Source organism: Larus michahellis, chromosome 9, assembly GCF_964199755.1.
Source record: "Larus michahellis chromosome 9, bLarMic1.1, whole genome shotgun sequence".
Taxonomy (NCBI): Eukaryota; Metazoa; Chordata; class Aves; order Charadriiformes; family Laridae; genus Larus; species Larus michahellis.
In genome coordinates this window covers 8,779,881-8,804,213 of record NC_133904.1, presented here as the reverse complement: position 1 = coordinate 8,804,213, position 24,333 = coordinate 8,779,881, and the positions used below count along the sequence as shown (strand labels likewise).

The window sequence follows — 24,333 nt, the reverse complement described above, 5'->3', positions numbered from 1 at the left end:
ACCTTCGCAAGGGCCCATTGCAAGGACATTTCTGATGTTTTAAAGTGTCCGAGGTGCCTGTTTCCAACATCAAACATGTTCCTCCCCGTGTGTGTCCCGGTTGATCTGAAATGGAGCCGTTGGTGCATGTCCCCCTGACCAGCCCTGCGGAACCTGATGGTCAGGTCGGATCAAACACCAGCTTTGCCCTTTGAGAGCAGAGTCTCCTGCCAGATGTGTGCGAGTGAAGACCCATCTCCTCTTTGCCTTATATTTGCTGTGGTTTGTTGTCGGGGGGAGGGAGGAGGTGGTAGGAGTTGATTTTCTGGGAGTGCAGGAGATGAGAAGAGGAGCACATCTGCCTGGCAAAGCTCCTTGCATTAGTGAGGATGTTTCCTTTCCCCATCTCTCTGTGTCCTAAATTGTAATAACACGATCATGCTATTTTTGATTCCCTTATTTGCGTGGAAAGCCTGTTGTTTTTTCTCTTCTCTTTCAGAATCCAATTTTCTCTTGACATTTCTGCCTAATGTAGCAAAACATGACCTTTGAGAAAGGACATTCCAGCAAGATTCACTCCCTCCTCTGCATCTCTGCCTCTCTCCCACATCTTGCTGTCTCTCATGCATCCCCCTTTACGCTTCCTTCTTTTCCCTGGTTGGGGGAGGGAATTTACTGTCTCGCTTTTCAGTAGCAGCGAGCTGCTCCTTCCCCTCCTACTTTTCATCTGTCTTTGCAAAGTTTCCAGGTGCTCAGTGCTCCGGGGTGGATAAAAAAAAAAAAAAAAAAAGGAGTTTTGCAATATTCCCCCCCCCCGACACACACACCTCCCTCCCTGGCTTAGCTTCACCTGCTATTTTTGCTGCTTTTCTAAACTTTATCGGAGGCTGGAAGCAGTTTGTCTGCAGCCGTAGGAATGGTGGGATCTTAGTCATGTGAAATGAGGTACCTGTGGTTTGCCATGGTTTCCGCAGCGGGATAGTCTGATACGAAGCAGAGCCAGAATTTAATGATGCGGCACTGTGCCGTTGGAGGTGTTTGGGCTTATTCTTCTGCCAGGCTCACGGAGAGCCTTTGGGATGCTGTGTGAGCTGCAGTGGCTTCCCCGCTCTTAGTTGCAGGGTTTTGGGCTTCGCAGCATCGCTTGGTGGCAGGTGGGACAGGACCAGAGTTGCTTTTCCCTCTTCGGTCCCTGGGACGTGCCCTTTCTGCGTTGGCCCAGCACATGCCTGCCCTTGCTGCAACCCGCTGTAAGGTGACAAATGAACCTCTCCTCCCGAAGCCTTGTGGATCACACCTGCACCGACAAGAGCCGTTCTGGGATTTGCTGTCTTAGTTTTAGCTCGTTTCTGCAAATCAGGCAGGGATCATGGGTTGAGCCGGGCATGGCTGGGCTGCCCGCTGTCACCTCTGTGCCACCTTGTCCCCAACCTCCCCTCTGGCCAGCTGAGGGCCTAATGAACCTCTAAGCGGTTCATGCCTCTGGCTCTTCATCGCCCTTTCCAGCGAGCAGGGTCATGGCAGGAGGGTGCCTGCAGGCTCGCGCCGAGCTGCCCTGTCTGCCCACAGCCTGCCCCGGCGGCTCGCAACGGGCAGGGAGCTGGTGGGGACGGGGCTGGATTCAGCAAAAGATGCCAGGCAGCACCTCCTTTGTTTTCTGGAGGCCAACATAGATGTGGGAGGATTTGGGTTTCGGCTAGAGCTTGTGACCACGCATCCCTCTGCTCACCCCATGGGCTGGTCCCTCAGTTGGTGGCGCTTAGGCTGGATGGATGTCCCCAGGAAGGCTGCCCGCGGCAGAAAGCATTTCACTACCATCTTCTCACACCGTTAGAAATGCAGGACTTTTCCCTTTCCGCTTACTCCGCCTCAGACATGTTTTTTCCTCTTGTTTTAGTACTTCAGGGCCAGGTTGGATGGGGCTTGGAGCAGCCTGGTCTAGTGGGAGGTGTCCTTGCCCAGGGCAGGGGGTTGGAACTGGCTGATCTTTAAGGTCCTTTCCAACTCTAACCATTCTATGATTCTACTTTGGTGGCTTTTACACTCTTTTATCCTCTCTAGCTTTCAGCTGAAGAGGTAACGTCTGCTGGGTTGCAAAGCTCTCCCAGGTAGATGAGATTTTATGTTTTTGCAAGTTTGGGCAGATGGAGAAGAGGGATGGGGAGCTGTTGGCTGCTGTAGCGATGGTACCCCTGGGTGCAAACAACACACAGCCATACAGGGACACTTTGAGCGCACAGCTACTGCGGATCATATGGTAACACCTTGGGTAATCATCGTGCTGTCATTTGAACCTAGCCGTTACTATTTTTAACATGTCGTTTGTACTTAAATTTTTTTGTTCGAGGTATGAAATTAGACTTGTTCTTTCTGCTTATGGTCGGTGAAGCTCCAGATTCATGGGCAAGAATTCGATATATCTTGCTCTGTGTGTTTTTTTACTGAACGTGGCAGCAGGATAGAAACCATTTTCCCCTTGGAAAAAAAATAAGTAAAATGAGAAACTTCCATTTGGGTTTGTCCTCATTAAAATCTCTCATTATAAAATCTAAACTTGGGTACTAAACTGCTTGACAGCCTCCCCGTAGAGGAGGACGATGAGCTCTGCGGAGGCGGTAGGGCCACGTGCAGGAAGAATTATTTACCGTGACTACTTTTTTTTTCTTTTTTTTTTTTTTCTTTTCTTTTCTTCTTGTTAATTTTCAGAGACCTCTCTGGGAACCGGCTCACCACTCTGTCATGGCAACTCTTCCAGACCCTGCGACTCTTTGAACTGTAAGTCCCACCCTGGAGGTATCTCCTGGGAGAAGAGGGGAGGCTGAGTGGAGGAATGATTTCCAAATAGAGCTATTTTGAAGCCTGTGAATAATTACCTAAAACTCCAGTGGGCAGCACCATCCTTGGGAGGGTTTCCTGGGCACGGGAGCACCAGAGCAGAACTGCCTCTCTTTTAACTTCGCAGCAGCTGGCTAATTAATGTCGGGATGATGAACAAGTCATGCTTGGGGTAGTAAACGGTTGACTAAGTCTGGGAACACATTAGAAATACTTACTAGGCCAGATTTTGAGTGAATCTGCTCAAATACCTGATCCTCATCTGTTGCACGGTAGGGCTAACTGTATTTCTTTAGCTCACGGACGTGCTTTATAAGACACCCCCACTTTTTAGGCAAATGACTCCCTTGGTCTCCAGCAATCAAGGCACCTCCCAGCTCTGGTGTGGGAGATGAGATAGTGTCTCTCCTGGGGCACTGGTGGCCTTCAGCCTGCTGAATTATTGATAGAGCATTCAGCGCTGTGCTTGAAGAATAAGTGGACACGAAATCAATGGAGTGTTGCCCCGATGACCTGTTTTGTTGAATTTTAGAAATAGTTGTTTGGTGGGTATAAAAAAATATATATATGTAGGATTTGTCCCAGAGGATCCTGGGAAGCTCCATTCATCCTCACTGATGATCAATAGAGCTGTAAGCTGGAAGTGACTTATGAAAGAATAAAGACAGTCTTTCAAGTGGGAGTAAGTGTGTTATCACCGGTGTTACTGCAGTGTATTTTATTTCTGTCAAATTGTTAAATGAAAAATACTAATAGTGATATTAGAAAATAGAGAAACGCCCTTCTGATGGGGAATCTGGCTTGCAGAGTTAAAATGCTGAATTTGGAATTTGTCTCCTCGCTCATTACAGCTCTAAATATTTTTCAAGCCTGGCTCAGGTTTCAAGTTTAATAGCATGAGTCATTTGTATTCTTAGACCTTTACTTATTGTCATTGCACCGTCTGGCAAAACTCAGATTGATGGTTGTTACCCAAGAGAGACCCAAGAGTCGAGGAGAAAATGGGGCTGCAGTGCTGAGCTAGAGGCACTGGCAGGGCCTGGGGTAACGGCGAGCCTGCAGATTAATGGGGATAATTCCAATGGGGATCGTTTTTATAGAGCTTTGTTTCATTTGGTCATATTTTGGTTCTTCAGGCAGGTCCCAGGGTCTGCCAGTCCAAAGGCTCAAAAGACCAATACCGGGCACAAAGGGAATTGAGGTGCTGCTGTTTGGGCAGCAAAGTGTACTTATCCCCACCCGATGAAGAACACATCTGTGTTGTCGGGCTATGGTGATCCTGACAGGGAAGCTGGTGGGCTTGGGGTGGCTTTGGTCAGTGTCAGCAGAGTCACTTGGGGCCAGCGCTCTGCAGCCTGGTGAATGGGAAGGATCGGAATTACTTGGCTGCAGTTGGAGCTGTGCTTAGAGTGGTTTTCTAGGAGATGATAAGCCCTGACTGGTGAAAGAAGTAATGCAGATAGAAATGTGGGTGATCATGAGGCTGGTTGGTGGGAAAAGGTGATGGGGTGGAAATGTAGCATTGATGTGATGTGTGGTGTCCATGGTGTCCTGCGGGGAGGTTTGGCACCACGTGCCACATGGAGCCTTGGACAGACCTCTCCTGCCACTGCCCTGTGAAAGGAGTTTTGGCAAACCACCCCCTGGCACCAGCTCCAGTGATCAATTTAGACCCACAAGTGTGAATGCCCACAGGGTCTGGCTTGCTGTTGGCTGGGCTGGAGCAAGAGGCTGGTTCAAGTTTGTTTTTTTTTTTTTTCTGAGGAGTTGCTTTGTCACTGGTGCTTCCTGACAAATTTCTCCTCATCACTAAGGACCCTCCATCCATGTGAGCACAGGTAGGATGGTCAGTACCAAGATAACATGGCGATGCTGTTCCCCAAAATGTGAGGGATATTTTAGGGAGAGGGATATTTTAGGTGATACCCACTGGGATGCTGGTGTTAATGTGGCAGGGGGATGTGCCTGAAGTATCCTTCTGGGGCCATGAAACTGTCCTGCTGAGCTTTGGATTTGTTTGAGAGAAGACAGCGTGCAAGTGTAGCCTGAGCTCTGAATAAATCATTCATATAAAGATGCTGGGAATTAAGGTAAAGACATATGTTATCTACTGTGGGGTGATCATGACCGTGAGTGCTAGAAGGATGGGACCCGTTGATGAGGAAAAGCAAATCTCAAGGCGGGGAGAAATTAGTAATGGATGTGCAGAAGTGGGAAATATTGTATTTTTTTTTTAGAAATGCAGAGGATGGGTGCGTAGAAGACAGTTTTTTGGCACACTGAGTTCCAAGGAGGCTTCCAGAATCTGGGAGGGAGACAGAATACATGGCCCACATAAAGTGAGCGTGAAGCACTGGTGAAAGCTAGAAAGGGAGTTGCAGACTGACATCAGCCAAGGACTTGAAGCTGAGCCAAAATTCTCTGGAAAGGAAGAAGGCGGTGAGCAGCAGAGACCGATGCAGAGGCAGCAAGCCTGAGGAAGGCAGGCTGAGCAGCAGCACTTGTGCACGGCTGTGGAGAGGCCAGAAGACCCCAGGGACACATAGACGCTGGCAAGAGTCTGCTCTTCTTGAGAGAGACAGGTCTATGGGGAGGGTTGATGGGACAAGTGGGTGCAGGTCTGCAGTGGTTCACCAGAGGCATCCTATTGAGTCCCAGTGCCCCAGTGCTAGCAGGCAATCATGGATCTGGAGGGAGGATAGTCATCGAAGACAAAACTGTGACGTGCAGCGAGGCAGCTCAGAGCAGCGGAGCATGTGGGAAGGGAAGCGATGAGAGCTGTTGGGAGGAGAGGAACTACAACTGATGTGACATGGAGATTGCCAGGGAACATGAGACCTGACAAAGCCACTCACAGGGAACATGGAGGAGGAAAGAGCAGAAGACTAATGGGAAGATCATGCCACGCTATGAAAGCAGGCGGGTGGATGGGAACTTGGCGCTTGAAACGGCTGCCTGGCTGCATTCAAGGTATCTCAAGCTCAGGAAGGTGGTTTTGCTTTAAAGCAGAGTTTCTTGTCAAACAGGGTTGAGCTTTTCCCCTGCTGACTCACAGAAGAAAGGATGGCAAAAATGAGGCACACTTCCAAAGAATATTATCTCTTTTTCCCCCTGGCCAGAAGCGAGGCTTGGAATGGTTTCCAGTAACTCCAGCCCTAATTCCCACAGCGCAGGCTGACCTTGACCGACAGGGCTTGAGCTAATGTGTGCACAGCTCTCCTAAGTCTGAAGCGGAGCGCGCACAGGGAATCATCTGACACATGCAACAGCTCATAAACATTGGACTTAGAGCCTTTCTTATCCAGAAGTCACAGCTGGTTTCCTCTGTCATGTCCTTGGCTTCCTTTGTCATGTCCTCAGAGAGCTTAGGGCTGACATTTCAAGAAATTCCTTCCCGGAAAAGACCTAAGACTCTGGATCCAATTACATCTTTGGTTGTATAAAACCTTGTAGTCCTGAACATCTTGCCGCTCTGCCCGGCCCATCAGCATTTCTCAGACCAGCAGTCCCTGCCGGCTTACCCTGCAGTAGATTTCTGCAAAGCTACAGCAAGAGGCTTTGGCGGGGATGGGGCACAGCAGCATCTCAGTTAATGTTATGAGTCCAACTTAACATCGTCTGCGGCTCTAGCTTAAAAACTTATTGCCGCCAACAGTCGCACTAATAGAGTTGTAGCTAGACGGTGGGTACTTGCCTGCTCTCTGCATTAGCTAATCCAGCCGTCAGACGCCACGCGTCGCTCCCTGTCTGAGTTCTTCCCTTTCTGTCCCATCCTTTTCTGGCAGGGGTTTGGAAATTACAGCTCTGGCTGGACCGCCAAGAGAAGCCCTGGTTCTGGGAAATAAATAGAAATGAAAAACAAAAATAGGTTTTGTTCTCTCTCTGCTGGGCGCTCTTTGGTTCTCAGGCTTAGGTCTGAGTCCCGAGGTAGGAGAGTACTTTAATTGCAAGTGTACAAAGCCTCGGCAGCAGTTTTATGTGAATCAAAACAGACAGGAGAAGTGAGGCAAGGATCTCCGCTGCCCTCTGAGAGGCTTTAGCTGCAGACAGCTTTGTTTTAGCTGATGAGTGGGGAGGCGTGGGACAGGGCACGTGTCTCATCTAGCTGCCTAGCCTGAAAAAAACCTGCTCTGTGGGTATGCGAAGTCTTGGCTGCCCAGTACATCCTGGGATGCTGATGGCATCCCTCTCCTGCCCTGGTCCATCCTTGTGTAGGCTGGCCAGGCAGTTTGGGGAGGTGATGGGTATGGCTTTCTGTGGGGAGCAAAGCTGGGCTCAGCCAGGCACTTGCAGCACCGCTGTATCTGGAGAGTTGAGTTAGTGCCTGGATGGCTCTGGGCTTTCAGCTCTGTCATCGTCCCCTCAAATGAGAGCGCAGGGAATGATTATCCCAGTTTTCCCTCTGTCCCAAACATGAGTGCCCACTGTGTGAGGGGATGTGCCCGGAGTATGCCCTGCTGCAAGCTGGTGCTTTGCCCGGGGGCTTGTGGATGGCTCTGGATCATGGGTGGGTTTGGTGCTTTTTTCAGGCAGAGGGAGCCCAGCTCGCTTGTGGCTGTGATACTTGCTGTTTCTCACGGGTGTTTTCAGTTTTAATGAGGCCTTCAGAAGGTGTGGGAGTGTGCACAGCTCCTGAGCGCCTGTAACCAAGCGATGCTTTGGCAACATTTCCAGGCTAAGGTTACGTGCAAAAAAATGCCCTTTGGGATTACTTGTCCTCTCTGGGAGTAAGCTGTGCTGGATACATCTCGTGAGGAGGAGCCCCTTGCCTTAATTTTCGCTGTGGTTTCACCCATTAAACACAGGACAGCAATGAAGACCTCTTGGCTGTCATCACCATGCCTTTCAGCACCAGTTTTCGTCCTTCCCGCTGTGACGGGAGATGTCCCGCAGCGCATGGTGATGCCTTCTGGCCTGACAGTAGGTTTTGGCCAAAGGGCACTTTGTGGTCCCTGAGATGCTTCTCCTACTTGAAGAAAACAGAAGCAGAGGGTCGTAGGTAGTGGGGATGTTACAGAAGTCATGGGAGGAGCTGCAGCTCCTAATGATCCCTGCAAGCCATGAGGCTGGGGCACTGATAGGGTCTGAGGAGAGTTGGAGGTTCAGGTTTTTGGGGAGGTGCAAGACAGTATGAGCGTGGAAATCTGTGCTTTTCTCTGGAGAACTGGCTGGCATGGCAGGACAGGCACCAAGTGAGGAGGGAGGGCACTTCCCGAGTGTCAGGAGTGCTTTTGCAGTGCGTATTCTGGAAAATGGGTGCACGCATCCGTGCCCCTTCTGCCTGCAGTGTCATGCCAGCTGCCGGTGGCACTCGGCACATCCAGATGGTGATGGGAGTTAATTTGTGCAAAAGCCCCCATGGGGGTCTCGATTAGAGCAAGTTACGTCACTGATGTTGGGGCAGGACGTGGGTAAGTTCTGCCCTGAAGCCCGCTGCTCCTGTATTATTCATGGGCCTTCATGAATTAGCAATGGGCCGGGAAGGCGGCTGTCTATTACTTACAGAGCTGCCCTTAAGTGCTAGGACAGCGGCTCTCCCCGGCAGCCTCATTTTGTGAGGATATTTGCAACGGAGCAGAATTTCTCCCCCGTTGCCTCTGAGCTGCCGCAGCTCCCTGCTGGGTCCCAGGGTACAACTCCAGTTACCTTATCTGCCGTTAGCTGAGCCCACGGCTCTTACCCACGTGCCATCCCGTGTCCTGCTGGTAGCAGTGACCTTGGGAGAATCCCGAGGAGAAGGTGGATTTGTGGCTGTGCTGAATAGGATGTCAAGCCTGTGCGAGGCACTGGCAGAACCTGTCGTAGCGTGCAGGGGATGCCTCCTCATTTGAATCCCACCAAATCCCCGTGCTAATCTGCTCTGGTCTGTTATCTTTGGTGTTTTGGCCTTTGAGTTGCTTGTCTGAGCCTTGTACCTGTCTTGCAAAGGTTTAGGTGCTTTTGACGGGAAAGGAATGAACTAATGAAAAGCCACAGAGTGAAGTTTAACTCAGTGTTTGTTCTACAAAAAGGTCAGATGGCATCTTCTTCTTTAGGAAGATTCAAAGTGGCATCATTAGTGGTTCAGGTTTAACACCCCTGGGTGCTACCAGGAGATCGCTGCTTCTCCTCCTCCTTTCGCAGCACTGTATTGACGGAACAGCAGCTGCACGTTTGGAAAGTGCTTCCAAATCCTCAAATCCTGTTACATGGTGGAATTAATTTTGTAAAAGCAAGCATGAATTTTGCAGTAACACATGGAACAGACCAGAAAAACACCTCCCCCCTGTATGATGGGGAATCCAGATATAGCGTGAAGCAAGTTTGACCTTTGGAAATGCCCTTCTGCTTTGGGGTGACCGAGCTCACTTTTTGCAGTACTGGCTCTTCTGCCCCTTTATTTCTTTTACTTCACAGTTATGTGGGGAGAAGTTTTGTTTGTTCAGGCCATGTCTCCTGTTTTGCTCAAGTTATCATTGCAGCCAATGTTGATAACTCAGTCTGTCCTGGCTGAGCACTGGGCTCCCCTCCCTGCTGGGACCTGCCCTCCTCACATCTCCACAGAGAGCTGCAGGGCTTTAAAAATGTAAATGAAATGGTTAATAGGTTGGAAAATCAATTCTAACAAACATTCCTGGTATATAAACTATGTGTAAGTGTGTCTTAAATGGAGTATGTTAAAGGCAGTGCCTCTTTCCATTTCTCCCGGCTAGGTCAGCAAGGTCTCGGTGCAGTGCTGTTTGATTTGATTAAAATGCACGATAGCCTGCACATTAGCTCATGTCCTGGGTCACCAGGAGGCTGTGTTCGTACAAGGTACTAAGAAGAAGAGCTGCCAGCTTCACTGAACACTTGTGGGGGCTGGAGGTGTGCTTTGCCCGGCAGGGTCTTGGACCTCCACTGAAGTGGGATTTGAAGACATGCATCAATACTTTAGGGCAGTGGGGAGCTGCGGGCTCCTTTGCTGAGGGATGAGTGTTTTGGGTGTCTGGATGGCTGTGGGAACGAGCTGCAGATGTGCAGATCTTGCAGTGAAAGACGTTGTGCGTATCTATCCGCATGTTGCCCTGGGAGATGTAAAACCTTGTGTACGTGCGTGAAGGAGACTGTGTGCATGCACGGATGTGTAACCTTGGTCTCTCTGGGGGTGGAAGAGACACGTGAACGATATGTGCCAGAAGACACAGGCAAATAACATGGAGAAGATTCTCCCTTAGCTCTAAAGGGCCCCTTGCACTCATATGGTGACTGTCCTCCTCGAGGAGCCCAGAGCCAGGCAATGGCCCTGGTTGTCCTTCCCCACCCCACCGTCCTTTCTCACGCTCTCTCTGCCCGCAGGAGACTAGAGAGGAACCTTTTTAACTGCAGCTGTGACATCCGCTGGATCCAGCTCTGGCAGGAGAAGGGTGAGGCGAACCTGCAGTACCAGGAGCTCTACTGCATGAACATGGACGCAGCCATCATCCCTTTGCAGGAGATGAACATCACCCAGTGTGGTAAGGACTCCAGGGGCTGGGCATGAGGGAGGCCAGGAGGGTCCTGGGAGGGACCCCTGCCCTATCCGGCACCTCTGGTTCAACCGTTTGCTTGTAGAACTTGGTGCTGCTGAATCCCATCCCATGGTCAAGAGCAAGACGATTGAAGCTGATTGGGGGTAGTTTGTAGATTGAAAATAGAGTATCTGGGTAAATGTGGGGCTGCTGTTTCTGTACGTGTGAAGGTGTCGGGTGGTTTGGGGCATTTCCTTCACTGTAATGCTGTTGCTTGACAAAGGGTCTGTGATGAGTCTATGTGAGCTCTTGAAAAGGGACATGTTTCACGTTGCTCTTCCTCTGGCTACCAAATCCTAGAAACAGTATATTGTTACAAGTCACTACCACCGTATCTTTCATAATTACTCTTAGGAAATACATGTCTCTATTCATTTTCTTTTGTTTTATTTTTTCAGTTGAAAGCCCATATCTGTAGGGAAGAGCCAGAAGTGACTCTATATCTCTCTCTGTTTCCTGCTGAAGTTTAAGAGAGTCCAATGGCCCCAGGAGCAACATGATGCGTGTTCAACAGTTATCCTTTTTTCCTTCACTTTGTTCACGCATCAGCTGCCTGTTCGGTGTCAGTTTTTGCTCTGCTATTGCCGTTACTGGAAAGCATCCCTTGCAGAGTAAGGGGAAGGATGCGTACCTCCAACAGAACAATTAACTGTCTATACACAAGCAGCTGTCAAACTCACGGGCTGAAAAAAGGAGGAAACCCAGAGGTTTTCTTTTTCTGATGATCGTCCTCTGTTCTAGGAATTTGGGTTTGTTTCTTGTAGAGGTAGTATACAAATGACATGCACATTTGGATTTGCATGATTTTTTTATTTTATTTTTTTTTTCCCAAGTTCATGACGTTCCTTTATTAAGCTCTGGAAATCGGCCAAAGTGTGTCTGCATGTGGATGAACTAAAAAGATTTGAGAGACCTGTGTAATTTTCTTCCCCGATTGGATGAATAATCTGCAAGGATTAGAGGCGGGGGCGGAAATCCTTAGGGATCAGGGACGGGAGGAGAAGGTGACTCCATCAGTGGCGGTATTAGACTTGATGGGTGCTAATTTGGGAACACAAATGTGCTGGTGTGCAGGGTGAGCACCTCCCTCTGACCTTGCAGTCTCCTAGAAGGGAAAGGATCTGCCACACTGATCTGCTTTCTTCCAGAGGACAGCCTGTCTGTTCAAGCATTAAAGACCACAGAATCACAGAATGGTTCGGGTTGGAAGGGACCATAAAGATCATCTAGTTCCAACCCCCCTGCCTTGAGCAGGGACACCTCCCACTAGACCAGGCTGCTCAAAGCCCCATCCAGCCTGGCCTTGAACACCTCCAGGTATAGGGTAGGCATCCCGGATGTCTCAAGGGATGTTGTAACAACACCCCATTTGTCTTTGTCCTTTAGTGCTGAGGGCTAGTGTGGCCACATTTGACAGTAGCTCAACCTGGTGAAACCATACATGTGTTTCTCGTCTCCCTCTCCGGTGATTCCTGATGCCCCAGCAGGGCCACCTATGCAACTTTCCCAGGCCTTAACTGCTGCCTCCATTCTTCTGGCATCCCCCCAAAACAGTGCAATGTTTCTTCCCTCCTGGTGACACTCCCTGATGGTAATGAAAGGATGTGTATCCCCGTCCTTGGCTTTGGGTCAGCGTGATGGATGCTGCTGCCCTACAGTGGGAGGTGACCACGGATCATTTCCCCCCTGCCCTGCCTACCCAATTTGCCTCTATGATGAGCCGAGAAAGCCTTCCTCTTGCAAGAAGGCTGTTTGCCCTTCTTCTTGCAACCAGCACTTTCTTGTTTCATGTTGCAAGGATATTTGGCGCCTGTGGCAGCAAATAAAGAAGTGGTGTAAATCAGGGCCACCATAAATCAGTGAGTGTCTCTGCCACCACTGAGGAAGAGCAAGGGCACCTTTTATTAGGAGAGCTGCAGTTAATATGAGGACATATCCTTGGTCATCGTCTCTTGATTGTTATAAATTAGAGGGACGCTCTCCTTGCCGGGAGTGCTGGGCGATCTGTGCCTTGTCCCTGGATGTAGGAACGCTTTGGATCCTCTCCTGGCACACGCAGCTTTCCCATCTCAGATGACTGCCCTTGAGAGCGGCTTCTGTGGCAGTAGAAGAGATGGGGAAGGGTTTTTTTTGAAGGCAAGGGCAGCCAGAACAGGACACCAACTTCTGGATTTGAATGTGATGGTAGGGTCTGTTCAGCTGGCAGATCTCCAGTGTCCATACTTTCCCCCATATCCATGCTCCATCCTTCCCTCAGCAGGGCAACGCCATGCTGTTGCCTCCTGCTACTTATCCCAGGGTGCTGGAGGTGGGTTTTTGGGAAATAGCTTGGCAGGATCTGGGTCCACATGTGTGCACCCTGTAGCCAGCTGTAGCAAACGCTGTTCTGTGCCTGAGCGCCTTGGTGTCTGGCTCTCCTAGACCTCCCCGAGATCAGCGTGAGCCATGTGAACCTGACGGTGCGGGAAGGAGAGAACGCTGTCATCACCTGCAACGGCTCAGGCTCGCCACTGCCTGATGTTGACTGGACGGTGGCCGATCTCCACTCCATCAACACGCACCAGGTAGGAGCTGCGGGACCTCAGTGCTGCCCATGCATGACGTGGCAAGGGCAAAGTAGCTTCCATGGGTTCCCCTGGTCTGCGCGTGCAGGGCAGAGTGTTGGGTAAGATGGTGGAGACTGCTGTGAGAAATGTGAAAGGGCTACATCCAAAGGAAAAAAGGAAGCCACGCTGTAACCACATGAGAACCTTGGAACTACCTGAAAGCAGCAAAACCTTCCCTCTGTATGGCTGGAAAGTAAAGATGAGATAGCTTCATATTTCAGTGCTCTCTAATTGAATTAACTCATGTCTCTAATGAAACGACCTGTTTATAGAGGTGTCTGCAATAGCTGTAGCTGAATTAGGCAGCTAAGCGACCTTTTCTAGAGGCAAGCCATGTTTATCAGTGCTGCAATGCTATGGCTCTCCCCCTCCTAGTAGTTTGTCTTATAGGATGCGGTGTACTTAATCAGATGAGGAAACACCTCACCCAGATCCTAGTTGTCCTTGGATTTTGGGGACCTTCTTACATCTTATAAGGAAATTGGGATCCTCATCTTCTGTGGGCAGGAGTGGGGAGGAGAGAAGCCACCAGACGCTGATTTCTGTCTGTCTTTCTGCGCTTTTTAGACCAACCTCAACTGGACCAATGTTCACGCCATCAATTTGACCTTGGTGAATGTCACCAGTGAGGACAACGGGTTCCTGCTTACCTGCATTGCCGAGAACGTGGTGGGGATGAGCAATGCCAGTGTGCTGCTCACCGTCTACTGTAAGTAGCAGTGGAGAGACCTTGGCTGTATAGAGTCTGGAGGGCTGCCCTGGGAACCGTGTGAAGGCATGGCCACTTGCTACCTGTGACATACTGGTTTTGTGGATGAGAATTAGGAGCTGAGCACAGTGAGGAGGAGGTGAATCCTCGCACAGCTCTCTTAAGTGTCAGTATTTTTGCTTTTCTGCTGCTTCCTTTAATACAGAAATGGGCACGCGAGCAGGGGAGGAGCAGCACTGCCACCCTGGTGGTGGACACCTCTCCACCCATCTCTTGGAAGACCCAGCAGAATAAGGAAAAGCCGTAGAGGGGCTAAAACTCTGTTTACAAACACAGAGTTGCTCGCCCCGATGCTATGTGAGAGGTTAAATGTCATGCTTGCTAAAGCCAGCGTAAATCTTGCCTCTGAATTCAGGGATGCTAGTGCTTCCTCCCAGATCTGTTCCTACAAAGTTAAACTGCAAATGCCATGTAAACATGCACATGTCAAATTTCAACTGTTCACTTTTAGCTGCGAGTAGCTAAACTTTCTTTGTGCTTCCTAATATAATTTAACACAAACCTGACCTTAAGAGGAAGTTTACACAGCTTTGTGCTCTCAAGCAGCTGAGATTTACTATATGTTGCTGCGTCTGTAATATTTGCCTTTACTCTGTAGTTTGAAAATCCGTCCCCCACCCGCGACCCTGCCAGGCAGACTCGTGCGGGATTCTGTCTAGTCTCGATGAACCCACGTGTGTCGCGTGTCCAGTGCTGTGCAGGAGTCACTGTAAAGACAAGGGGTCACAAGGGATTGGAAAGAGGAGAGCAGCTGCTGTACTACTTTCATCTTCCTCCCAATAAGTACTATTGATGGATGGAAGAATGGAGGTAACTAAAGTACAGATCAGCTCAGAGGTGGTTGGTCAGCAGGTGGGCGTTTTTTTGCACTGCGTTTTTAGCATCTTTTCCTCCACACCTTAAACAGCACCACGCCAATGCCTGTTTTCACCCGTGTAATCCTCTAAGCTGCTGACAGTTCCTGCTACCCCTGCTCTTGTTGCCCAGACCCATCGCCGAGGCTGTAATTTCACATCGAAGAGATCTGGGTTTGTGCATGTAGGTGGCTGCCTGTTTTGAATCCTTCCTTGCCAGGAAGATGTGAAGAAGCCACATGCAGATCTAGGCTTGCAAGTGAAACAAGGTGGCTGGGGCACGGCTGTGTGGTTCACGGTAGCTGGGTGCTGGTGGGAGAATTTTGCTCAGCTCTGAGCAGCTCTGTACCTTCCTTCTCTTCTACCACCTTCACTGCCTGAAAAATTCACTGTCTTTTTTTCCAAAAGCTTGGTCAAAAGTTGGTTTGTTCCTTGTGGATGCCCCATGGATTGTGTTTGCAGCTGGATGGTACCAGGAAAAAGGGAGTTTTAGGGAAGACTTACATCTTTTTGTGTCCTTTGCATTTGCACAAAACTCTGTTCTTCTAGTTCAGACCTTGCCAGCCTCGAGGTTTGGGACCTTACACGTAGGCGTTGTAAATGGGGTTTCAGAAGCGATGGCAGAGCAACGTTTGAATTCTTGGGGCGTCCCGAGGGGGAAGGCAATGCATATGCAATAAATTTCAGGTGGAGCCTCTGCTTTTCCTTTTCCCTCTCCCACTCTACTCCCTTTAATTAAAACACCCCTGGCGGGTGTTCGGCGGGTAAGAACTCCTTTGGGACATCCAGGCAGTCAAAACCCCCAAGGACAGCCAGTCGCTGAGGGATGTTTGCTTCCTCAGCTATGCAATCCAAAATTGCTCAGTGCGACTGGAGATCCCCCAAGGGATGCCTTGCACACGTGTAATGTAACAGTGCTATGTCTCGGTGTCCTCCTTAATGGGGACAGGCAGCGTCCCTGTGACCCCTTGAGGGAAGGAGAGCAGCAGTATGTGTGTAGACAGGGCAACTTCAAGCTTAATTGTTTCTGGGCTGGTGAAAGGACCATCCCTGTTGTTAGTTTGTACCCCTTGTTCACAAGGCCAAGAGAACTGTCTATGGTTCAGATCCACCTTCTGGGGAGCGTGGAATCATTCTTGTTACTTAGCGCTGCTTCTTTGCAGACATCCATGGTAAGAGTAGAAGGAACAAGGGATTTTGGAGGTTGTGTTTTCAATAATCCTAATTTCCATGGTGCACAGAGACATGATGTGGGTGGAGGTGTGCTGTGAGCCTGCCATGTTTCTCTCTGCTAGATCCCCCTCGCATCCTAACCCTGGAGGAGCCGGTGCTACACCTGGAGCACTGCATTGCATTTGCAGTGCATGGGAACCCAGCTCCCACCCTTCACTGGCTGCACAACGGCCAGGTTCTCCAGGAGACAGAGATCATCCACATGGAGTTTTACCAACAAGGGGAAGTGTCTGAGGGTTGCCTGCTCTTCAACAAACCCACTCACTACAACAATGGCAACTACACAATTGTGGCCACCAACCAGCTGGGCTCAGCCAACCAAACCATCAAAGGACATTTCCTTGAAAAACCTTTTCCAGGTAGGATATTCAGTTTATCTCATTAGGGTTGCTGGCAATCCAAAGGTCTTACTCGGGTCCCACTAGTCATCCTTGCACGTAGGCAAGGCCTTGACAACCCAAGTTGGCTTTTGTCTGAGCAGCGGGTTGGAAGAGGTGACTTCCGGAGGTGTCTTCTGGCCAGAATGATTATCCTACTCAAGTGTGCTTTGGTGTCACAACCACTCTCTAATGCAGAGAGAGCGTAACTCGTTTAGATATTTTTGTTGTGTAATATATTCTGCAGTGCTTTTTGTTGGTGGGTTGGTTTGTTTTTCTGTTGGTTTTTTTTTTTGTGTGTGTGTTTTTTTTTTTTTTTTTTAAGATCTTTAGGGATTTCAGTGGGAATAGGATGCAAGTTTGGTCAATTATTTTGGAACTCCCGCGGGGTGCCCCAAAGAAGCCAGTTTTTTGAAAGTATTCTTCAATGTGATTGCTAGGTATAAAGTAAAGAAAGGAAAGCCCTTTAAGGGGCTGCAGCTCTTCCTTTTTTTTTTTCTTCTTCTAGCTTGCATTTGTGAAATGATTATAGCTGTATGCAACGATGTCAGGATTGTTTTCTTTCTAAATATGACATGTGCAATTCCGGGATGACAGGTCTACAAAAGATGCGATGGCTCAATTAGTCACTTTGCATCAGTTTCCTGGGATTTCTTAACTGATTGTTTGGAATTCCCCGTTGTACTCCCTAGTGATTCAGGGCTTAACTGCAAAAAAAAAAAAAAAAAAAGCATTTGAGGACATGAAGATGCGGCTCTGGGGAGTGCAATAGAGACTTTTGTGGTGTCTTGTCTGCACTGTAGGAGCATGGAGGGTCTTGGTCTGCTCTCCGCATTGTGATACCACGCTGGCCATCATAGAGTTAAGATCTGTGCGTGCTGCTGCCTTCAGGAATGATGCCATGAGAAAGTGTCGGCTCTAAATTGGCCCCTGCAGCCCAAGAAAATCCAGCAAAATAGGGCGTTTGCTAAATATAGAAAAATACCATGGCACTCTCATTTATTATTTATATCACACCATATATGTACACAGAGTTTTCCTGCAGGTCAAATATCGTAAATGCAACCCCAGATCTCTGCCTTGAAGATCTGACAATTGAACAAATGAGCTGATATGGATGGGAGTGGAAAATTTATATTCAGGCTTCGAGGATGATGCCCTGTTTGGCTATCTGACCTATTTATGGTTCTTGCTGTCTGGGCAGAAGAGCAGCTTATCAAATGTAGGTGGGTGCAGAGAGGCACAGGTTTGCAGTCTCAGCTCTGTCGGGTCCCACCTTTGTGACTCAATTTCCCCATCTGTGAAATGGGGGCAGCTCTTAAGTAGGTGCTGGACCTCCAGAAAAGGGGGCAGATCTGCTGTTGCAGAGAGCTGATTTTGGAAACAGATCTGAGCTGTGCTGCGGGAAGGCACCTTGATGTTTGAAGAGCTTCTTGTGCCAGAGACTCCGTGAGAATCCATTTGTGAAAAATATGTATAAAATATTGCCCCTGTGAGTGCATCTTCACCCACACCTTGTATGTGTTGTTGGTGTGGAGTACTTGAAGACCCTGAACCATCTCTCAGCAGGAATTGACCCATTTCTTTTATTTCCTCTGATCCGAAATCCCAAGCCGTTCCTCACCCTGGCAGACCTTGTCAGCCCAATGCAGGATGTAATTTACTTTCCTTGAAGTTTGTTGCTCCGTCCACTGCCACAGCTGACATTAACGCTCAATGTAGCTGACACTTATAATTTTCCATTTGAAGGTAGATTCCTCCAAAAAATGCCACAAATGGAAGGTTCCCCAGTGTGGTTCATTCAAGAAGCTTATTGCCTATAACTATGGACGTGTGCAAGGGTTTTGTCTGTCACTACCCAGGATGAGATTATGAGTCTTCAGTAATTAATGAAAGTGTAATACCTGGAAAACTTCCTATCGGCATAGAAAAGGATCCATGACCATGTTTTTTTAGAAACATCTGGTCTGCAATCTCTTGTTGGTCCTGCTCCAGATTGTGCTTCCCAGGTTGAGAGGAGAAAGGTGCTGTTAGACGCCGGATGGGAGCTGGAGATACTCCCCGTGCCATATCCTGCTTCTCTGCGATGGTGTGGATCTAGGAGCCAGGGCAGTGGCTCCCAGGACGGATTTGTGTCATCACCTGATAAAAATCTCATTGCATGTTGTCACTGGCATCTCTGCCATAGGTTACCACCTCCTTATTTAATCCACAAAGGTTAATTTTCCTACCCCTTCCCCTTGACGAGTGCTCAGTTCTTTGGGAACTTCTCGCAGAACTCAAGTCGGCTGAAATTTCTTGGCTATATTTTATGCTTTGAAAAATAGGGTTTAGTGGGAAAAACTTTTTGTGGGTTTCTGTTGAATTTGCTTAGTCCAGCAGAGAAAAATGGAAAGGGGAAAATGTAGAAGCAGCAAGAGTTTTACGACTAGACTCTGTCTGCTTTAATAGGAAAAAAAAAAAAGTCTCCTGATGAAATATTTCTTCCTTCTCTTTTTTTTTCTTTCACCCCTCTTGCTAGAAAAAGCCAAGGAAAGTTACTCTTCTGCTTCACTTGAAACAAAAATATTTTTTCAGGTTTTTTCCCCTGGTTTGGGAAGCCGTGTTTGTCACTCGGGGGTTGTTTTACGCTTCCCTTCCAAACCTCGCCCGTACTTCAGCGTGAATGTTTCAGTGTCCTTCCAGGAGCCCTCTGCCAGCAAAGCTGTGTAAACTCCAGTTAATATCGGGCTCAATTTCTTACATGGGCGAGTGAATGGAAAGCTGACGTTGTTCTCATGCTATGTAAACTGAGTGTCACCGAGAGCTTTAGACCTCACTGTCTGGGGCCTCGGCCGCCTTTGGAGCTGAAGGAGCTTTACTTGAATAGAGCGGAGCAGTCAAGTGGCTGACAGCAGGGACTGGTGCAGCTGTCCTGGGCAAGAGGTGACTCTAGGACAGCTACAGCCTCCACGTCCAGTTCAGGTGCTATTAGCTTCTCATGAGTGGCTCAGTAGGCTACAGAGGGAGCCCAGAGGAGGTCTCTAACCCCCTGCCCCGAGGCAGACTGTCCTTCCTGGGAGATAGTCCTCATCGCTGTAGGATTTTCTCCCTGGGCAAGATCTGCTTCTCTCCCCTCCACCTCCATCCTGCTGAACCCGTGTGTCTGCTGAGCTTTGCTTGCCTTCTGAAAGCAGGGTCATTTAATGACGATTCAAAAGCCTCTGTACAGGGTGCTGCTAATTGTTCTCTGTTTTGGCAGTAGCATCCCTCCCCTCCTGTTTCAGCCCTGTACTCTCCATCCTGACCTCCAGTATGTCCTGCTGGCACATGTGTAGCAATTCCCAGTTACAATTGTCCGTATGGGACAAAATATGAAATGCTTTGGTTTCCTGGGCTCTTTGGGGTGGTAGAGTGTGTCTGAGGTGGGTTGGGAATGAGACCACCCTCCCTTTGCTGTGCCGCTAACCGTGTTGCTTCTCTCTTTGTCCTTTCCACAGAGAGTACGGACAACTTTGTCTCAAGTAAGTGTTTCCTTGCCCTTTGCGTACTGTGGGTGTTTTGTTTTTTGCGGTTCCCTCTGCTCTGTGACTTACACGCTCCCGGAGGAAAAATCGGGAAGCAAGTTGGCAGAGGCTGCACAAAGCCCTGGTGTCCCCATGCATAAGCAAGATGGCTGAGGAGCTTTTGATCAGCTGGGCAATCTCTAGAGCCCAGGAGTTGCTCATTTCCTCTAGCGACATCCTGATAAAGGTCCTACAGTGAAAATTACAGTCTTCGAGGTCTTAAATGGGAGGGCTGGAGAAAAATACCACCAGAACTCTAACCGGTTGGTTGTGGTGTAGCAGAGGCGGTCTTAACTAGGTGTAGGCTGGCCAATCCCCAAAGCACTTGTGTGTCATGGCTCATTTACAACATGCTATCTAGTGTGGACTGGGAAGAAACACAGGACTCTACTTCTGTAGTGTTTCCTGAACGGATTCCTTCTTCTCCCCCCTCCCATCCCCCCAAAAAAATAAAATCCAAGTAACAGTTTCTTTGGATCAAGTTCTGTTGGAGTCAGTCTCATGTTTTAACCCTACTTGGCCCAGTAGTTTTCCGAAAAGTCTAGGAGATGGCCCAGGGATGGAGGCCACCTACCCTAGGACACCAGGCACCCAAATGTTTTTCACTTGTGAGGTAGGAGTCACATCAGCATTGTCATCATCTGTGTTTTCTCCGCTGGTGCGCGCAGGGAACTCTCTAATGGTTGATTTTGGTGCCTTCTGAAATAGAAAGTTGCAGCCTCTGGATCTTGTTAGTTCAGGCACTGCCATTGGGATGTGCTGGTGCCTTGGGAGTCCCATGGGAGCCGGAGCCGCGTTGAATCTTCTGTCTTTGGTGTTTTGGTTTCAGTCGGTGATTATGAAGTGAGTCCCACCCCACCAATCACTGTGACCCACAAGCCGGAGGAGGACACTTTTGGGGTGAGTCCTGGTCTATTTGGCATGCATTTCTTGTTATTGGTGACTCGATATTTACATTCCTGTGTTGTTTTGAGAGGTTTGCAAGGAAAATCTCTTCCTTTGTGACTCAAGACAACGATCAGAAAGATTTTGTGGCTTGTGTCAGGCAAGTGAAATACTGACACGAACTATCTGATCCTCTTGGGTCTGCAGTGTGGAACTAGGGAGCCCTTTGAAAATAAGGCATCCTGTGAAGCCGCTGCTGGCAGGGTCAGAAATTCTCTATCTAAAAAAGTAGCACCCAGAGAACAAACAATCAGGCAATTGAGTGTTTCAGACTATTATTGAGCTGTTAAGTTTAGCCCTGTGAGGGACTCAGATTTAGCTTGGTTCAATTCTGTCAGTGCCAGTTTGCCCTCTCTCCTGCTCTGCAGGGCATGCCAAAAACGAAAAAGGAAAGAAAGCCTATGGCTTATCACATCTCACCATTGTCTTTCTTCTGCAGAATTCATGTAGAAAAAGAAAAAAACCAACTGTGTATGAGTGCTGGGGGTGGTGGGGGAATTAGCATGTTACACAATTGCTCTAATTCTGTGAAAGTTTTAAGATCTTGAAACCCACCAGGTGTTAACAGAATGAACAAAACTCAATCCACCTTGGTTTCAGTTCTCGTCCAGCTGAAAAGTTAAAACTGAAGCGAAAGCTTTGAATAGTGAGACAGGAGTAATAATGTGCACTCATCATTAAATATAAAGCACAGAAAACAAACCGGGGGATGAAACTAAAGCATGGCAAAATAAAAAATTTAAAAATATCGTAGCTAATATATCAAGGGCAGAGAAAAGGGTTGCAAAATGAAATTACATTTTCTTGGTTAAATGATGTATTTTCTATTGTAGCAGAATACAGTTTTGTAAAAGGAAGTGAAGTCTAAATGCATCACAAGACTCAGCACAGGAGAACAATTGGACAAATGCCAAAGAAATTGTTGTTTGCATCAATGCAATAAAAGTATCTCGAGCAAAGGCTTGAAGGAATAAATATTCATAAATATTAAAATAAGCCTGGGATTGTAAAACCTTTAGGGCAAGGAGGTTTTCTTTCCTCTGCTTGTACACTGACACAGTGGAACGACAGTTCCAGTGAAGGATTTTGGACACTTGTAGTATAAATATTTACTACTAAAAATTACAATAAATAGGGAACCATTAGAGGTTGTAGGAAAACCAAATGTTTTTGGGGGAAAAAAAAAAACCCAAACAAACCAGTTCTACTTAATTTCTTATGTTTTCTTTTTGTGGTGTGTTATCTTCCCTCATTCATTGTCCTGAGGGATGTTTAGATGGAGACAGGGTTGTTCTTTCTGAGGAATTTTCTGCTGTTCCTGTGTGTTCCCAGCTCAGGTTAGTATAGCTTTAGTGTTGTGACGTCATGGCAGCGTGGTGATGTCACAAATGGAAGGTCATGACGTGGCGCAGTGAAGGGAGAGCCCACACGCTGGAGCAGAGGTCCTCCTTCCCTGCAGATGTATGGAGTGAGAGGCTGGGGAGAAGTGGTGCCAGAATGGTATCGCTGATAGGGAGATCCCAAACCTCCCAGTCCTGCAAACAGCCTGTGATGCTTCCAAGCTGTGTCAGAGCCCTTTGCTTTAGCTTGTGTTTCCCTCCACAGCTGATATCCACGGGGCTGCAGCAGATCGTATGAGCCTACAGAAAGGTTAACTGGGCAAGGAGCTGCTGTATTTCCAATCTAGACTCCTAAATTCCCCTGTGTTAACTCAGTTTTTTCCTTTCAGGTTTCCATAGCGGTTGGGCTGGCAGCTTTTGCTTGTGTCCTCTTGGTCGTCCTCTTTATTATGATCAACAAGTATGGTCGGCGGTCCAAGTTTGGGATGAAAGGTACGTGCAGTTGCTTTCCTCTAGCAGGAGGCACCTTCCAGGATTGCCCGGCTCTTATAGCACACGTGGAAAGGTGTTGTGGTTTTATTCCTACATTGTCAGTATTGGTGCAAGGCTTTCTTACGAGAATGTTGTCCAACCTTCTTCTGCTTGTTGAGAAAGTAACGGAGATATATGGGCTGGTGGTTCTCACCTGTATGTCTTTCTGCTGGGCAGAAGTATGCATGTGTTCTTAGCAGCACATAACTGCATCATCAGGTTTCCCAGAAGAGCTCTGAGGCATGCGTTGAGGGAGTTGCGCTCCGGAGAGTACATACTTGGATGAGATCTTTTTTGCAGGCCTGATGATGCACGGGTTTCCCCTCGCGTCGCTCTGGGTGCAGAGCACAGGATGGGAAGGGGGAACAGAAGGATGTGAATTCGGTTTGGGTTCTGTTGGAAAGGCAGGTGCACCCATTCTGTGCCTGTCTGTGAATAGAGACTGAGACATTGATATAAATTTGTAAGGTCCATGCTGGGAAAGCGACTGTTGACCTGTCTTTCAGTGGTGTGGAAGGTCTATTTCTGCTGCCTCTCTATTGGAAGGTTTCCTCCTCTGCATCGTGAATAACCACTTCAGGAGATGTTTCAAGTGTCCTTGGTAGTGATTGGAAAGTGAGAAGGCGTCTGATGTTTGCTAGGCAGAACTGGTCTCTCTGTCCTACCAACACCAGCGTTGTGATGTGATAGAGCTAATGCCAGGAGAAACTAGATGACTCTGTGCCATCTGCTTTTTGTGACTCTGCTGGTATCTCCGGTTGGGCAGCGTTGGTGGTGCCCAGTGAAGGCTGGAGGAAGAGCCTTCACATGACAAAGTGGTTTCCAGCCTAATTGGTGGCTCATATATCATTTGAAGTCAGACTTTGACAAACATAAGCTTCTTCCAAAGCTCCCGAGTTGCAGCCCAATTTCCTGGCCTTGCTGGGGTCTGCGTTGCAGAGCAGGTTGATAGGTTTGTGAATGTTTCTTGTGCTTCCCTAGGGCTTGTTTTGCTCTACAGAGACATTTTCTAAGTGCGTCCAGATGGGATTCTGGCTGGAGTTTCCCCTATGCATCCTATGGAGATGGAAGACAGGACACTTAATTAAATAGCAAATCTTCTACACCAACTTAGCAATATTTAGTCCATATGTCCAATGATAAGAACCATCTGGTAGGGTGTACTGACTGGTGGGTGGAGTAGAGGAATGGAAGACATGGTTCCTGGGATCATTTCCCAGCTTTTCTACTGACTCACTTAGTGTCCGTAGGCAATTAGCTGTCTTAACCTCTGTCTCTGCTTTAATTTCCCCATCTGTAAAATTGGGATGATGTTACGTGCCTTCTGGAGGGAAGTGTCAGAACACTTTGGAAGTGCTTGGGCATTTGCCACTGATGGGGTTTAGAAATAGAAATATAAAAAGGAAAAGTAACTTCTGACCCTAATGGAAGAATCAAAGAGGAATGAACCTTGTGTGAGTAACCAGTCTTGGTGAACAGATGTGTGTACGCGTTCAGAGGCATTTGGGAAAGTGTGTGAGTGGATATTCTGCATTCCCAGAAATCAGAGGGATGCTGTGATGGGCCCTTGTGTGTGCAGTTTTCATAAGGCAAAAATGTTTAGCCAGAAAAGCCTGCTTTCCTCCTCATCATGCTGTATTTCTTCCAACTCTGATATGAAACCACAGCCCCGTAGAGTTTCTGAAAGTTTTATTGATGACATTGCTTAGAGAGATGGAGCTCACAAAAATTTAATACATCTTTAAAACCAGGGAGATAGCTCTTTAATGAGTCACAAGCGTCGTAGCTAT

The 24,333-nt window shown here is 48.2% G+C and overlaps 1 protein-coding gene across 6 annotated transcripts in view; it reads left to right on the top strand.

The window, feature by feature from the left end:
- The window catches only part of NTRK3 (neurotrophic receptor tyrosine kinase 3), a 219,736-nt gene that overhangs the window by 54,421 nt on the left and 140,982 nt on the right, over positions 1–24,333 (top strand). For all 6 annotated transcript variants that reach the window (XM_074601619.1, XM_074601621.1, XM_074601618.1 and 3 more), the window contains 8 exons: positions 2,686–2,754; positions 10,132–10,289; positions 12,765–12,907; positions 13,517–13,658; positions 15,868–16,164; positions 19,662–19,685; positions 20,557–20,627; positions 22,402–22,504. In XM_074601619.1, coding sequence (XP_074457720.1) covers positions 2,686–2,754; positions 10,132–10,289; positions 12,765–12,907; positions 13,517–13,658; positions 15,868–16,164; positions 19,662–19,685; positions 20,557–20,627; positions 22,402–22,504 — 1,007 coding nt within the window. The remainder of the gene's footprint in view (positions 1–2,685; positions 2,755–10,131; positions 10,290–12,764; positions 12,908–13,516; positions 13,659–15,867; positions 16,165–19,661; positions 19,686–20,556; positions 20,628–22,401; positions 22,505–24,333) is intronic.